This window comes from Lepisma saccharinum, chromosome 18 (genome assembly GCF_977018435.1).
Source record: "Lepisma saccharinum chromosome 18, izLepSacc3.1, whole genome shotgun sequence".
NCBI classification, from domain to species: domain Eukaryota; kingdom Metazoa; phylum Arthropoda; class Insecta; order Zygentoma; family Lepismatidae; genus Lepisma; species Lepisma saccharinum.
The window spans coordinates 42530207-42547683 of record NC_139246.1 but is presented as its reverse complement, the minus strand read 5'-3'; the positions used below and the strand labels follow the sequence as shown (position 1 = coordinate 42547683).

General features: G+C 36.7%; 1 protein-coding gene across 3 annotated transcripts in view; it reads left to right on the top strand.

Annotated features, from left to right (window-relative positions):
* The window catches only part of LOC146002028 (venom protease-like), an 84704-nt gene that overhangs the window by 28346 nt on the left and 38881 nt on the right, over positions 1 to 17477 (top strand). Inside the window, exon 3 of one of the 3 annotated variants that reach the window (XM_083139739.1) lies at positions 3502 to 3626. The exons of the other annotated variants lie outside the window; for them this stretch is intronic. Within the exon in view, the coding sequence (XP_082995865.1) occupies positions 3502 to 3626 (125 nt within the window). The remainder of the gene's footprint in view (positions 1 to 3501; positions 3627 to 17477) is intronic. 3 annotated transcript variants of the gene reach the window in all.

Sequence of the window (17477 nt, the reverse complement as noted above, 5' to 3'; positions counted from 1 at the left end):
GCCATGTTCTACATTTTGTTTGCGTTTAGGGTTGGGTAAATATGATCATATTGTCTTATGTGATACACGAGACGAAAACATGAATTTGGACTTACTAAATTTTGGTTTTGTTTCGAACGGATAGATTTGGTACCTGAACCCAATATGCCCTATTACCCAATATGGCCTATTTGCTGTTTCCAAATAATTACATAGTTAACTCAACAGATGACGTTAGTATGTCATTTAGACTGTCCGAATGACGTGGTTGAACCTGTTGGCCGTACCTATAGTACAGTAGAAGCGAAATAGCTGAACCTCGTGATCGTGTTCTACGTGATCAAATATTGCATAGTCAAGTTATTTACTTGCTACATCTTCCAAGTGATAGGGGTTTATATCTCTTGTCCATTTTATGATAGCTCATAATTTGTACTTTACAACAATGTAGTTAATTTAGATTTTAATCTAAAGTACTATTTATAACTAAAGAAAAAATAATATGTAAGGTAGACCCAATATGGCCTACAATAAATATTTCGTGAAGGGCGCAAGTGTGACATTTGTTACTCTTAGGTTCACGTAGAGTGTGTGGAACTCACTAAGGATGATGAAGGACCCTTCATTTGCCCAGACTGTGATGTGTAATCCATGGTCGTGTGGTAACAAATTGTCACTCCCTTGTTTATTGGTTTGAAACAATGCTATATTTCTTTGTACAAATTTCATGTGTCATTATGTAAATGAAATGTACGTGTATCAATATCCTATGTAGGCCTACCTACAGAAATAACATTCCGGTGTACTTTCTTTACAATTTCTATTGAATATTTTGATGTGAAAACAAAATATACATAACTAAAGAGCGTCTTAACCTTAAAAGTCAGTATGGAAGTAAATGGAGTACTTCCCTTTCTCTCTCTAATACATGAGTTTTGCCACTAGCTCTGTCCTTCTCTACCACCGCTGCGTTGCCAGATGTTACAAAATTTACAAAATGTAAAAGTCATAAATTTCAAACAGTGAAATTCTTGTCCTATAGAGTTTTTTATGCTCTATTTAATGACGGCATTATATAACATGTCATAAATTAATGTGATCTGAAATTTTCAAAATTTTCAATTTTGCAAAACGCTTAAATTTTTTTGTAGTAATACTTCAAAAGCCATAAATATCAAACCGCTTGAACAACTTCGCCAGTTTTTTTCTATGGGATCTATGGTGTTTGTAGATATGATATTCTTCGCCTGAGTGAATTAATTTGCTTACGAGGAGAGTTATATATATATACACATTGGATATTTTGTATAAATCATCAGACCGTAACACGAAAAAGTTGGTTAGCGAGAAACTTTTCGGTTTGTTGCGACACACGTGCAGATGAAGCGAGAAAATTGTTGACCATTGTTTGAAGTTATTTTTAGAATACATTGTTACTCCACAGTACCTTTATTTATTGCACAATCGTAGTTTGTTTACGCGGGCTGTCTCGCGTATCAAATTCATTGCGCGCCACCGAGGTTTCAATTCAGTTGCATGCAGGTGCCCCGGTTCGTAGGAAGTGCAGTGTGCTCTGTGATAATTGTGGATTGCATGTAAGTTACATATTTCGTTTAATAAGGGATAGAGAAGCAAGCTGGAAAAATACGCAATATTGGTAAACTTTTAGGTAAAGAACGCATAATAGTTATGCGCTTGCTAAATCACTTTTTAAAGTCAATGAATATCAGCAAGGCGGTAAAGACAACGGCTGATGTTACCGAGTGTTCTGAACGTCTTATATACAGAATACGAAAGGAAGAAACCGAAGGTCCTCTCAGAACACCGGCAAAAAAGGAGTCGAAAAGATTGGGGAAACAGAATAATGCCAGAACAAGAAAATAAATGGAACCAGGTCCATCAAGAGAAACAGAAGATTTTTTGGAGGATGTAACGTCATTACCAGACGAGGACAGTAGTTACGCTTAAAGGTACGTGAGTACACTTTATTACTTTATTTTCCGTAAAAAATATATCTTAATGTTTGGTTTTGCATTTATTTAATTCTGTTTATGTAAAGGATACAGCATTCAACGAAAGAAGTAACAATAGTTGCGTGTATTACACATATAATGCAAATGTAAAATAATAAATAGTTACGTATGAACATTTACATGTAAATCTTGAGGTAACAATCGTTTTTCCCAAAATACATCAAATACATAGATTTTGAAGATTTCATATACGATATTAAGGAAGTAAATTTGTCGGAATCATTAGTTATTAACAGCGACTCGATGCGCCTCCGTGTGTTTATCTGGCAACGCCGCGCTCCATTTAACCCATACTGACTTTTAAGGTTGAGACGCACTATAAGCCATATTGGGTACCCAATATGACCTAAACGTTACTTTTTAACAAAATCTTCACTGCACCCATTTCATTATTTGGAACTGTCTCCAATATTCAGTAAACGTCCAGAAATGTTCCCTCTTTTGAATATTGCAATTACCTTTCTGACTTTGTACGCCATTAGAAACAATCGGAAACTTAGGTAGGTCATATTGGGTTCAAGTGCCTTACGTCGCAGTAGTCTAGTATAGGAGATATCAGTGATTGTACTAGTCCCATTTCAATCTCCGTTTTCAGGCATTCTTTGGAACTGTATAGTGATCTTAGCACAGCGTAAGCTCTTTAGTTTGTTCTTCGACATGAATGTTCCAGTTAAGGTGTTCATCAAAAATGACGCCTAGATTTTTGACACCTGTTGGGAAGGGAGGAGACATGTCCATGTCCATGACAGTGTTTATATACTGTTGGTATAGTATCATCGCATTTATTACCATAAATCCCTTTGAAAAGGTTTTTATTCTATCCCGAACCATTAAAATTTCCATCGGAAGGGTTAGCTTTAAGAATTGTGACAGCAGTTATGAAGTAAGATTGTGATGCGTATCCAGCATCAATGTAAAGATGAGATTTCGGAGAATACGTCTATATACTGTATAACACATACCTTACGGATGAGAATGTAAAGAATAAAATGGAGTAGGAAATAGAGTAAAGCGAAAGCTCCTAAAGACGTCCGATCCGAAATCGCAGCCGATGGGCGGCGCCGCTTCAGTCACGTGAGGCTGCTGGTTTCCCATCATCCATAGCGGCAGCGTGACCGACTTCAGATCGGGTGAGATTCGGGCCTGCTTCGGCTGTGCTCGGAACTGGAATGTCTAGTCTATGTATAAAAATGTATAAACATGCATGATTTTCTTACTCCGGTTATTCTCTATAAGGTATGTGTTATATATAGACATATTCGCCGATATCTCATCTTTACATTGATGTACGATACACATCACAATTTTCTTTTATAACTGCTGTCACAATAATTAAAGCTAACCCTTCCGATGGAAATTTCAATGGCTCAGGATTGGGAAAAAAACACGTTTCCACTTTGTTTAGACTCAATATGTGCTCCGTCGTCTGTTGTAACGTCACCACTAATACGGTCCATGGCGCCAAAGCTGAACCGTGTGATCTTTACAGTTTGTATTGGTGACCTCTTCCCGTCAGAGGAAGCCAAGCGCCGGTTACGAAGAGGGGCGGTTCCAATCGTCCCTGTTGTGATTGGTGGCATTGGAGTGAGAACAGCTCGAGTAACGCCATGGATGGTAAGTTTCGTCTTTTGTGGAATGAGGCTTCGGGAAGATCTACATCTATGGCTGCATGTATTTTACTCGGCGATGGAAGGAAAGCTTTCGTTTGTAGTAACTTGCAACGATTGCATCTGTTTGTGCTAACCAATTGACACAAATAACTATGGACAACACCATTCTTCTCGTACTAATCTGGGGTTTTTATATCGCAAATTAATTTTCATTCTATGTTAAAATGTGTTTACGTGCACCAAATTCGTAAGGGAAGACTTTGATGCAAGAACATCATTAACTTTCTTTGTCCTTACGTGTGTGCTAACCGACTAACTGTATTCATTGACCTAATATCACTATGCTAAATACGAGTATAATGTTAGACTTTGGCAATTAACACTTGTGTACTTCTTGCGTGTTCTGGATAGTGGATTCTTACATAACGTAGATGTCCGATTCTTTATTGCTCTTTTGTTGCAGCTCGCTTCCTTCTTTTTGCCAGCATTTCAAATATGTAATCCTTGCCAAGGAAACTTTTCAAGGTTGTAAGTTAGTAAGATTGCTTCTTTTCCATCATTACTAAAGGGAAACTTTTTTTGTGCATCATTATGAGTAGGGGGCGCGGGGCATATACCATGTATCTTTTTTTTTTCAGTTATTGGAATAAGAAAAGATGATGATATAAGCACTGCCTCCGAAAACTGATTGAATGCTTGTTTCTTTAATCAATTGCTTCGCTAGGTGTGAGAATAACCTGTTCACCTGAAGTACACCTTAAATGAGCTTAAATGGCTGAATATAGCACGTTGCAGAAAACTACATGTGGCGTCCACAATATTCAAAATTCTGCAGTAGTGGGAAAGTATATATAACCAGCTCGATAAATGAAGAGCCCCCCTCAAGCAGATTTGCCTACACTTAAAACTAGCTCAACATGCCCATATGAGCTTTTTGCTCAAGTGTGGAACTAGTGTTGCTCACGGGACGGGACATGTCCCGTCTCGTCTCGTGTCTCGTCTCGAAAACGAGACGAGACACGAGACGGGACAAGCCTTTTGAAATTCGAGACGGGACGAGACGGAATGCCTTTCTCGTCTCGTTTTCGAGACGAGACACGAGACGGGACGGGACGGCTTTTGAAAAGTCTCGTCTCGTCTCGAATGTCTCGAAAAAATAAAAGCAAAATTTTTAATCAGTTGCAAATACTTGTTTGCTTGGAATAAAATATTTAAATTAGAAACGTTGATAAGCGTGTATTAAGTCAAAATAAGAAGACTATTCTAGAGAGAGGCATGAATGAATACCTACACTTATTTCCTATACTCTTTCGAAACACAGCGTTACTCCCCATTTTTTTAAAAAAAAAATATTCCAGGTTAATAACTTTATGTTACGATAGTACTCCAGATACTAATACAATTCTGAATAACATCAAGTAAAAGGACAGGTAGAGAAGGTGGAAGGAGGGGCCAAAAGATCGTGGAGTGTCTGCGTCCGAGGTTTATCTTGTAAAAATAGTCTCAGCTCTATAGGTTGGAAAGATAAACGGACCGACGGATAGGGTTTATTATTATTATTATTTAATTTTTACATCAAAGCGTGTACAGAAGTGAATGTTATTAGGAAGTAGGAAAAGCATTGTAGGAAACATGGCAGTACAAATTGATAAGGAGTTGTTGGGAAAGTTATTAAGGAGTCCAAGATATAAGCAAGACTAAGAGAAGGAGATAATTACGGACAAATAATCTAGCATTATCCCACTCCGAACAGCTGAGAGCTAAAGAGGAGGAGAAAATACGGGAAATATGGAAAGAAATGATTTGGTGATTTTAGTGTTTACGGGGAACCACGACAAGATTTTACCACATGATTATTTGCACGGGTTGCGAAATTATTAGAATGTTATGGAAATTTCGGATATGTCTTTGTTGAGAAAATTCTTGTTGTTTCCCTCAGGCATTCTGCAGGTGGTTGGATTCGATTTTTTACGTCCGTTTTCCAATTTTTTTTTATTTCTTTATTTCTTATTTAAGGAGAATACTATTCCTTGGATTGTAATAACGAAATACTGAGGGTGATATAGAATAGATTACAAATGAAGGAATTGCACTAAGTTCTGTATAATCGTCGTAGAAGGAAACTTTGTTCTATGAGGGGATACTTCTTCGATACTCTTGAAGCTAATGAGGGGATATCATTTGGAAATGTATTGAACGTGAACCTTAAAATGCAAATTACACTTAAAATTCGATTCAAAACATATCGCGGGCAGGTAAAAGAACGCTTATTAGGATTTGCCACTCTTCAATCATTAGATGCAGGTTCGCTCTTTCTCGTACATATCAAAATCGAAGAACTTCTTCCCACGAACTCCATACGTGCCTGTAATTGTGTAGCATAAACATACGATGGAGTGGTAGAGTAAGAGAAAGTATTGCCAGGCTCAGAATATTTCTTGAATTCTGAGATAACTGTAACCTTTGTCTGATTTTTTATCCTGTGATAACATTTTCCTGAAAGGTGAAACACAAATTTTGCCCAAAACTCTTCAGCGTTACGAAGATGGTTGTCCTTAAAATCTTTGAAAAGGCTTGCTCGAAACAGGATGCTGGATGCAAACTGCCTCATTTGGCTGTTCTTGCCATTGAGAAGAAATGTCAAGTCCTGGACTACCAAAGGTGCGCAATGTGTTCTCCAAATCACCTAGAGCAGAATTCTCCTACAGGAGAATTGCACTTCACTAAGTGCCTCACATTGTTTCTAATACTTAAGAAGATTCATTTCTTCCAACGTCACGTTTATTTTGCAAGAAAATTAAACTCTTAGAAGAATTATTTTCATCATTTATATTATTATCTTATAACTTAAATATTTATATCAGTAGTTTCATCTCAAGAAAGACGATGAATTATAAAATTATGAATGTCTTTCAATACTGAAATAGGCCACTAGAGACAACGCAACTTACCAATAAAAAAGAACTAATGTCTTTATTAAAACGAATCATGTGGAGATAAGCTCGTATCAAGAAGTAAATTTAGGCAGTAAACGTCCACTCTAAATAAAAGACACACACAAAACACCATACATGAATATAATAATAATTATTATTATATAAGTACATATATGTGTAGTGTTTTCGGGCGTTTTAATGTGACTGCCCCCTTACAATATTTTGTTGCCAGCCTTCCCCCCCCCCCCAGTCAAATTTCCCTGGCGCCGTCACTGGTTGGAAGTAAATTTATTAGGACGAGGAAAGTAACATTAGCTGTTGACAGTGTTGCACCAAAGGACGTGATATGTGCTACTGTTTGTATAAATGATAGCAAAAATTTATAATTGTTGAGACTTGAGAGTTGTTTCCTTCATTTGATCTTATGAAGAGGTTTTCTGAGACAGAGTGGGATTGTTTTACACATACATGGGAAAGGGTGGTTGTTTAAAGATAGAGACGTATTTTGCACATTTTTTAAAAGTTCAGATAAAACGAGAATTTAGCCTTACTGTTATGAAAAGAAATAACGCAGTACGGGGAAATAATAACTTCACATTTTTCGCACTTGGTGGGATGCAACACAAGAGTATTGCAGGAAGTCTCTGAACGAGGATGAAGAAGGATATGTGAAATTTGACTTACCTGCGGGTGAATTAGTTTATTCTAATATTCTTAAGATTGATATTGTTTTGTTTTTTTAAGTCTACTTGATTCGCAAATAGGCTAAATCGCGAACCGACCTACAGTTTAAAGTGCGATCCGATCCACTTTGTGCCTCCATTGAGTATCGACGCGAGGACCCTTCATTACAAGACCTCGACGTTATTACTAGGCCATCGGGGAAGCACCCAATCTACACAAATATGTTGATTCCAATAACACGTTATATGCATAATCTGATAATGATGCACTTTGGGTCCATCTAAACATATTTTTTTCAACTATAGCATATCTAAAAGAATCATTGAAGTTGGGATTTTTATAACTTCAGGAGGCACGGCTCTGTAAACGTGCGATATAAAATTAATGCAGGTTTGCCTTCCATACGTGGTGGTTTTGTCACGTTTCTTCGCTTCGTAAAACATACACTTTTGCAGGAAAGGCTTCTTGCATCCTCCTGGGGCCTTGCTCTAGCTAAACAAAAAATATATTTGTTTAGCATAATCGAGGGTTACATATTCCTGCCGAACTTACTAGAAAACAAGGATTCTATTGGGATCATACTGCTTTGAATGACAGTATCAATGAAGTTTTATGTACGCTGCTACTTATAATAATGAGCATAAAATATTAATCAGGAACTTTATTTTTCGTCAACTGGATGTAACATATTTTTTTGTTATTCAGCAAATATTCAATTCATCACCTTTTTTGACATTAATTTTCTTGCCAGGACAGCTGTTTTTATGCAGATTTTGACGATCTTAACTACACGTAAGCTAGATATTATCTAATATTTGTGCTGTTATATTACTATTCTTCTACCATCTTTGTAACATGTCATGCAATAACAATAATAGAATTGATTAATTTACATATTCAAGTGAATAGACCTATGAATTATATTAATGCATTATCTAGATGCGTGCCTGCCGAAGGATAAATTAGATCAAGTGGTGGTGGTACCGGACTTAGAGGCTAACGGGAAAACAAAGAAGTATGTGCGTCATAAGCTGAGCATAAGAAACAGCACAATATCACAAAGAAACACTTTTTGAAACTTATGTCATAGAAGATGTTTAACAATATTAAGAACAGTAAATGCTTTCTAATTGTAATATACTAAATATTGAAATTTTAAATAGTCTTTTGTGTTCGTACTACACATTTAAAAACTTTTTTGTTGCTCCCGAGCGCCAAGCTTAGAATTTAAAGAAAAAATGTACATTTTCATAGTGCACGGAAGTTCGACATTCAGAAAGACAGAAGGTCTATTGGAAAACATTTCAAGACTTCCAAAAGGTATAGCAGTAATGAAAAAGAGCACTCAGTCACTTATACCGTGTTTGTTACAACCTGTCCGGCTTCCCGCGGTAGCTGATCGCTGGCTTTTCTAGCATAAACCAAGCGGTGTTGCTGCTGAAGACCGCCTGAACTCCGTGCTGGGGAAAGCCAAAGCCAGGCAGCAAATTAAAATACCCAACGTGGCAACAACGTCTACGCAAGCTCCTCTCTTCTGGCTTCCATTCGCTCCTCGCTGCCCAGCAGACGACTTTTTTCTCGTTTCTCATTGGCACCAAAACTGTCGAGCGATCGCTAGCGCGGGAAACGGGACAGGTTCTAACAAACTTGGTACAAATGTACGATGGATAGACAGTTGTATGAAGCGAGAAAAACCGCAAAGTAGATTTCATAAGATACCTAGCAATCAGTAACCAACAAACTGCATTTTTAATATTAATGTCCTCATGATTAACGAACCTTATTTATTATCACCACGCAATGGATAAAATATTTGGAGCTTTATCCCACTTTCCGGAAAAATATTTCGTGTTTCTGTTACTTTTGACTTTTGTTGGCATGATATCCCGGATCACTTTTACGAGACGAGACGGGACAAAACGAGACGGGATGAGACGAGACGGGACAGAACCCTTCGAGACGGGACACGAGACGGGACAAACGAATATTTTCGAGACGAGACACGAGACGAGACAGCATTTTCACGAGACGGGACGGGACAGACCAAAGTCTCGTCCCGTCTCGTCTCGTGGGCAACACTATGTGGAACCCTGTCTAATCCAAGATTTTTGTAAAAATGCCCTCGGGAATTTCCTGAGAAATGAAGAGCCCTCTCAGATTGATTTGCCTACACTTATAAAAGGCACTTCTGTGAGATTGTTGTCCATAAACTTGTCAAAAATATGCCCCTCTTGATATTTTTTGGCCACACTTAAAACTAAGCCACCCACACCCATATACACACCCACACCCACCCACACCCATATACACACCCACACCCACCCACACCCACACATATTTACTTCCGGTCCACTTCCGGTCCACTTCCGGTCCACTTCCGGTCCACTTCCGGTTTGCCTACTTCCGGTCCACTTGTGGCCAAGTTGTGGCCTATTTCTGGTTTATTTATATTGCATCATGTTTTTGCAACAAATTATTAGACACGTGTTGTTTTCTGATTGGTTGCTTATGACATAATTTGATGATGTGTTATATTCTGATTGGCTTATTGTTTCAGATATTTTCAATGCGGTCCGTGCTTAGGGTATATAAAGAGATTTTGCATTGCATATCAGCCAGTATTGTAAGAGCTGTTGAAGAGAAAGGGTGTGTTGTTGCAGTGCTGAACCCAACTGATATTTTTATCCAGCATAGAGTTTTGATTTGAACCCCAAGAAATTTTATATAAATACCAAAGCCAAAAATATTAACACACACACACACACACACACACATACACACATACACACACACACAAAGCACAGTGCTGAACCCAACTGATTAAGCATAGAATTTTGATTTGAATCCCAAGAAATTGTATATAATAAACAACAACAAAAATGCCAAAATCAAAAATATTGTAATCAATGCAATAAGAATATATTTAGCTCTAATTGGGCCAGACACCAAAGGAATTGTAACCCAGACAAATACAGAACCCCCACAAAAATATGCCCCAAATGCAATAAAAAATATAGTCTGGAATATTTTACATATAAACATAAAGATACTTGCTCTGCACAGTCATCAATATTGCCCCCACAACCATCTACATCTGGTCTGAAAATAAAGCATGAAGCACCTGTTAATGCTGGGCCTGCAAAGCAGCCACGCTATGCACCTATCCATAGCAGTTTTAATGCCCAACTTAGGGATTACCGGTTTGTATCAGAGCCAAGATGTGATATTAAGAATTTTTTGAACAGTATAAATTCTGATGTGCAGGCAATTCTAAATGCACAAAATGGCTCTTATAAGCTCTCCCTCAAATTGTTTACACAATATAAAAAACCAAATGGCACAAAATTTACACAGCCCCACATAACAGAAACTGTACCGGTATATTCAAATGCAAATTCAGACAGAATAATAAGCAGTTTGATGGATCAATTGAATATTAAGCACTCTGAATTTGCAGCAAAAGAGTCTGGATGGAGCCTATGCGGTTCTCCACGCAAGTTATATGTTAATATTTCTGAATTCAGCCCATTACAAGGATCTACATATCTGCCATTACCTGACAATATTAAAAACAAAACAGCCGTGGTTAATATTGAAAATAATGATGAGAAATGCTTTTTGTGGTGTATTTTAGCTGCTTTGTACCCAGTTTCAAGGAATCCTCAGAGAACAAGTTATTACAAACAACATGAACATGATTTTGACGATGCAATGGAGGGTTTAGAATATCCAATGTCTGTTCAGAATATTGATAAATTTGAAAAAAGGGCCAGGAATATCAATAGCAAACAATTATCTATTAATGTATTTATTTGCTCCACTGGCCGTGGCAATTGCTTGATAGAATCTCTCAGAATAAGTACAATTGATGATGATTCTGCTGTCCCGATTGATTTGCTCTTAATTGAAGAGGATGGCAAATATCATTACACTCTGATACATAATCTTGAAGCTTTAGTCAGAACACAACTAGACAAATCCAATACAATATTCAAGTTGTGCAGAAGATGTTTATGTGTATTTGATGGTAAAAAAATAATAAAAGGAGTTTGTAAAGTGAATACAGAAATTGCCAAAAACAAGTTAATTGAGCATCTAAAATACTGTAAAAATCATAAACCTGTTCATATGGTGATGCCAATGCCAAGTGAAAATTGCAAATTCAAAAAGTTTGAAGCCTTGTCGGAACACCCAGCATATATTGTCTGTGATTTTGAATCAAATCTCAAACCTCTTGTATTCTGCAATCCAGATCCTGAAGAATCTTCAATTACACCATACCAGCTACATGAACCTTCCAGCTTTTATTATGTGGTTGTACAGGATGGTGTTGTTAGTAAAGAATATTCATACATGGGGCCAGATGCCATCAAAATATTTGCACATAGAATAGAAAATGAGTGCCGTGACATAGCATCTAACATTTTATTAAAATCAAAACCCATGTTGCCTTTAACAGAGAAACAGATTGAAGATTTCAACAATGCAGAAAAATGCCCGGTATGTGATTCTGAATTTTCAGATACAAATATCAAGGTGAAACACCATTCTCATACAGATGGTAAATTCAAAATGGCCCTGTGTAATAGCTGTAATATTAAGATCAAGAGACCAAAATTTATCCCTATATTTTGCCATGGAGCATCCAATTATGATTTTCATCATTTGATCAGATATGAGGGGTTTGACAAGCAGAATTTAAATATTTTAGCTGAAAATGATGAGAAATATATTGCCATTAGCAAAATAATTAAAGTTAATGGTGTTCCTATTCACATAAGATTTCTTGATTCTTACAGAATTTTATCTGCTAGCCTGGCTACACTGGCCGCTCAATTATCTGATGATCAATTCAAAATCACATGTGCCTTGTTTCCAAATCAGGATCTGAAATTAATTAGGCGGAAGGGTGTATATCCATATGATTATGTTACAGATTTTTCTAAATTTGATGAGTGTTCTTTGCCACCAAAACAACAGTTTTACAGCAAAATCAGAGGATCTGGAATCACTGATGAAGATTATCACCATGCCCAATTGATGTGGAACAATTTAAAATGCCAGACATTTGGTGATTATCACATGGCATATTTGAAACTTGATGTGAGCCTCTTAGCTGATATATTGCAGGCATTCAGAAAATCTTCTATGCAAAATTATAGGCTGGACCCAGTGTATTTTTACAGTGCCCCGGGCCTAGCATGGTCTGCAATGTTTTTAAACACTAAAAAGCAATTGGATCTTATCCAAGATCAAGGCATGTACTTGTTTATGGAGCAATATATAAGAGGAGGCATGGTGCAATGTTCTCAGAGATATGCCAGAGCAAATAACAAATATATTCCTGATTATGATCCAGCACGGCCATCAAATTATATATTGTATGTGGATGCAAACAGCCTCTATGGTTGCGCTATGATGGATAAATTGCCATATGCAGGGCTTGAATGGGTTGAAGATTTCAATATTGAGGATCTTCAGGATTTTGATGACAGTAATTATGGCCTATTCTTAGAGGTTGATCTGACAATTCCAGATAATTTACACAACAAATTTTCTGATCTGCCCCCAATTCCTGAGGTTCAGTGCTCACCTGGCTCTAAACAGAAGAAATTGATGATGACACTGGAGCCAAAACAGGGTTATGTCATATATTACAAAAACCTCCAGTTCCTGATGCATCATGATGTCCAAGTGACCAAAATTGGAAAAGTTTTGAGGTTCAGGCACTCAGAATGGTTGAAATCATATATTAATACAAACACAGAGCTTCGAACATCTGCAAAGAGCCAATTTGATAAGGCCTTGTTTAAATTGATGGTCAATTCTGTGTATGGCAAAACTATTGAAAATGTCAGAAAACATACCAATGTTAAAATAATTACTGACCCCAGCCTGAGCAAAAAATTGGTTGCAAAGCCTAATTTCAATTACAGAAGAATTTATGATGAAAATATGGCACTTTTCAACATGAAAAAAACAAAGATTAAGTTTGACAAACCTATTTATGTAGGGGCTGTGATATTGGAATTGGCCAAATTACATATGTTAAAATTGTATTATGATGTGCTGAAACCTTTTTATAAGGATCGTGTAAAACTGATGTACATGGACACTGATAGTTTTGTTCTTGATATTCAAACAGAAGATGTTTATCAAGATATTTCCCAGCCTGAATTGCTTGAATATTTTGATACCAGTGAACATACAAGAATTCAACCCCACAACAAAAAGGTGCCTGGCAAGTTAAAAGATGAGACACTTGGTGATGTTATTGTGGCATTTGCTGGGTTAAGTGCCAAGATGTATAGTTTTAAAACATGTAGTGCTGTTGTCAAAAAAGCCAAGGGCATTGGCAGAGTAACTGTTGAAAAAGAGCTCCAATTTGAAGATTATAAAAATTGCCTCAAATCCCAGAATTTAATCAAAACATCAGAAAATAGAATTCAGAGTGTGGATCACTTATTGACTACAAATATTGTAAGAAAAGTGGCTCTGGACCCACATGATGATAAGAGATGCATTTTATCATGTGGCATACATACTCTACCATGGGGTTATTGTGATTTGAAAAATGGGGATCAATGCCCAAGCACAGAGCATGATTTGAAATAAATAAACATGCCTATGAACTTATTTGGGTTTAAAAAACAAGGTATTATGGACCTGCCGACACCACAACCCTCTTCTGATATACAGTCTATGCTGTCTAAACTGAGTGCTTTGTTAATTATTCATCTGAACAGCATACTTACAGATATTGATGATAAAACAGGCAAAATATTGTACATATTTAACAATAATTTAAATCATTACCAATTACCTGTAGGTGGGCAATTGCAATTTATTACAACCCCTGAGGGTGATGTTAAAATTTCAGTAGGGAGAAATATTTACAGAATTAAGCACTCAAACATGGTTTCTGGCACTGTTTATACTGTTTCTGCTGGTGACTGCTTATATATTGAGGTCCCTGGATCCTATGATAAGCTTATACCCTTTTTTATAGAATTAAGAATCAGATATTCAATAATAAATAACTACTAAACAAAATGCCTAATGATATTTTTGGCCATACAAGACATGAAGATCACAGTGATGAGATTCTGATGCTTGATGTCAGAGTCAAGAAATTAAGAAGTGATTTACAAGCTTTACAAACCACACTCAATGCCAGTCTTCAATTAGAAATTACAAATTTACAATCACAATGCATGGACCCTCTTCTTAAAATTGATTCTGAACTCAAATTGCTGCTTCAGAAATATACTGACCTGGCCACATTTGATAATTTTCAAAGTTTAGAAGAAGCTGTTGCAGCTCTTCAAGCCAAATTTAAGACCCAGGCCACCAACTCTGAGCAATTGAAACAACAATTAGAAGAGCAGATAAATAATGTCCAGGCACAGCTCCAAACAATTGTCAAAAGCATAAAATCACAAGAAGATTTTGATCTAGTGATTTCCACTCTAAAAGAACAGATTCAGTCACTCCAAATACCTAACCTGGACCCTCTGAACAATGCCATATCCGAGGTTAAAGAAAAAATTGAGACACTTGAAAATTTTATGAACAATTTGCCATCTTCTGATGCTTTGAATGCAATAACTCGGAGTGTTGCAAATATTAAGCTGCAACTTGAAACATATGAAGATTTTTGAAAAATTCAAAGTTCCATAACCCATCTTGAAGGTACAATAGCAGCAGTGCAAAGTGATTTGGCAAATGTACTAGAATCCCGCCTGCCTGGGATTGTAGATACCCTTGTCAGTGTCCAGCAACAAATCACAAAGCTTGAAAACCTCAACACTGAATCTGAACTATCTCATTTTCATCACTTGATAGATGATATCCAAACAAAACTTGAAATTTTACAACAATCAACACCCTCTCAGGCAGATATAGCCCTGCTCCAAAATGCTATGCAAAATGTGGCTGATGCTTCTGAATTAAACAATGTGAAATTGGCACTTGAATTTTTGAAAAATACAGTATCAAATCTGCCAACATCACAGGAACTTAAAAATATTAAGAGGGCAGTGAATCGCATATTAAAATCAGAAGATATCAAGAATATCCAAGCAGAGATCAAACATCTCACTCAGACAGTGGCCACTCTTCCAACCAATCAACATATTAATGAACTGCATGCCCTTTTTGAGGATATCAGAAGACAGGTCCATGATCTTACAGCTCAAAATTCAAAATTGGCAATTGTTGAAAATTTGCAACAAATTGTAGCTAATATCAAGCAACAGCTAGGGACCATGGAATCCAATCAAGCAAATGCTCTGTCTGTTTTTGCCACCCAGCTACAAGAAATTGTGCAACAATACAAAAAACTTGTTGTGGACATAAAAATCAAGCCAGGCCATGATGATGTTAGGACCATCAATGAGCATCTTGAATCTGTAACAAGCAGATTGCTCACAGCAGAAAAAGAAATAACAGGCATAATTGAAAATCCTAAACATACAGTAATTCTTGAATTGTACAGCATCCCCAACAAAGAATATGATTCTCCATTTACATCGGGTGGCAAAATATATATGCTGTCCCCTGCACAATTTTATTACCAATTTTTTGTTGGGGGCACATTGAGACCAATCAAGATCAAATATTGGCTTCAACCACAGGCACACCACTACCCTACCTTATCAATAACAAATGCTGATAACAAAGTGAAAATCACTAGTGTAGAATTAGAGGATTTTACAGACCCCAATACATTGGAAACAGCCTATACTGAAGATGATGGATCTTTGGAATTTAAAATACATATAGGGGATAAATTATATTTAGAAAATCCTGCAGTATCAGCTGCTGAACACCCCATAGTTGCAATATTCTTGTTTACATATTATGTCTAGACAAATTATTGTTGATGAATTACACAGACAGGCCAGACATAATTTTAAGAGACTGCCAGTAGTCACAAAAAGCATAGATGATTTATGGCAGAGCGACTTGATTGAAATGGCAAGTGGACAGTTGAAAAACTTAGACAAAATCAACAAGGGATACAAATATCTACTCACTGTAATAGACACATTTTCAAAATTTGCCTGGGCTGTGCCACTCAAATCCAAGACTGGGGCATGTGTTACAGAAGCTTTTAGGACAATCATCAATCAGAGTGGAAGATCCCCGCGCTATTTGCAAACAGATAATGGCAAAGAATTTTATAATTCAGTGTTTCAACAATTTATTAAAAGCCAGGCAATAAAACATTATTCGAGTTACAGTGATCTCAAAGCCTCAATTGTAGAGAGATTCAACAGAACCTTAAAAAATCTTATGTATAAACAATTTACACTGCAGGGTAATTATAAATGGATTAATATTCTTCCAGAACTTCTACATAAATATAACAACTCGGTCCATTCCACAATCAACATGAAACCCTCTGAAGTAACTTCATCTGATGAGCAAAAATTGATCAGCACTGTTTATTATCCTAAATATCAGCCAACAACAAGAAAGGCCAAATACAGGGTGGGTGATCAAGTAAGAATTAGCAAATATAAGCACTTATTCAAGAGAGGCTTTACAAGAAACTGGAGCACTGAATTATTTACAGTGGTTCAAATTAAAGCTGGGACTCTTAACACATATATAATAAAAGACCACCGAGGAGAAATTCTCAAAGGCAGGTTCTATGAACAAGAGCTCAGCAAAACTAAACAGCCTGACACATATCTCATAGAAAAAATCATCCGCAGAAAAGGCAACAAGTTATTTGTCAAATGGCTAGGACTTCCAGAACACAGCTGGATCGATGCAAACAAAATAATAATATGAGCACCTGGGATGTTATAAAAAGGCTGCCAGAACCTGAACAACAGAATAAGAGAAATGGCAAATTGTTACCTGATAATATTAGGTGTCTTATTGTTGGGCCATCTGCTTGTGGTAAAACTACACTAATGGTTGATAATTTTTTATTGGCACCCAACTGGTTAGACTGGAAAAACAGGCACTTGTATATTCTTTCTAAGAGCTTGGAACAATTAAAATATCAGCAGCTGATGAAGCTATATGATGGATTGGATATTGCCACTTTTGAACCAGATGTTAAGCCACTTCATGAATGTCTCGATAATTCTGTTGTTGTGTTTGATGACATTATACTGGATAATCAAAACAAGGTTAGAAATTTCTTTACACAGGGCCGGCACAAAAACATTGATTGCTTCTACCTGGCACAGACTTTTTCAAAAATACCCAAGCAACTG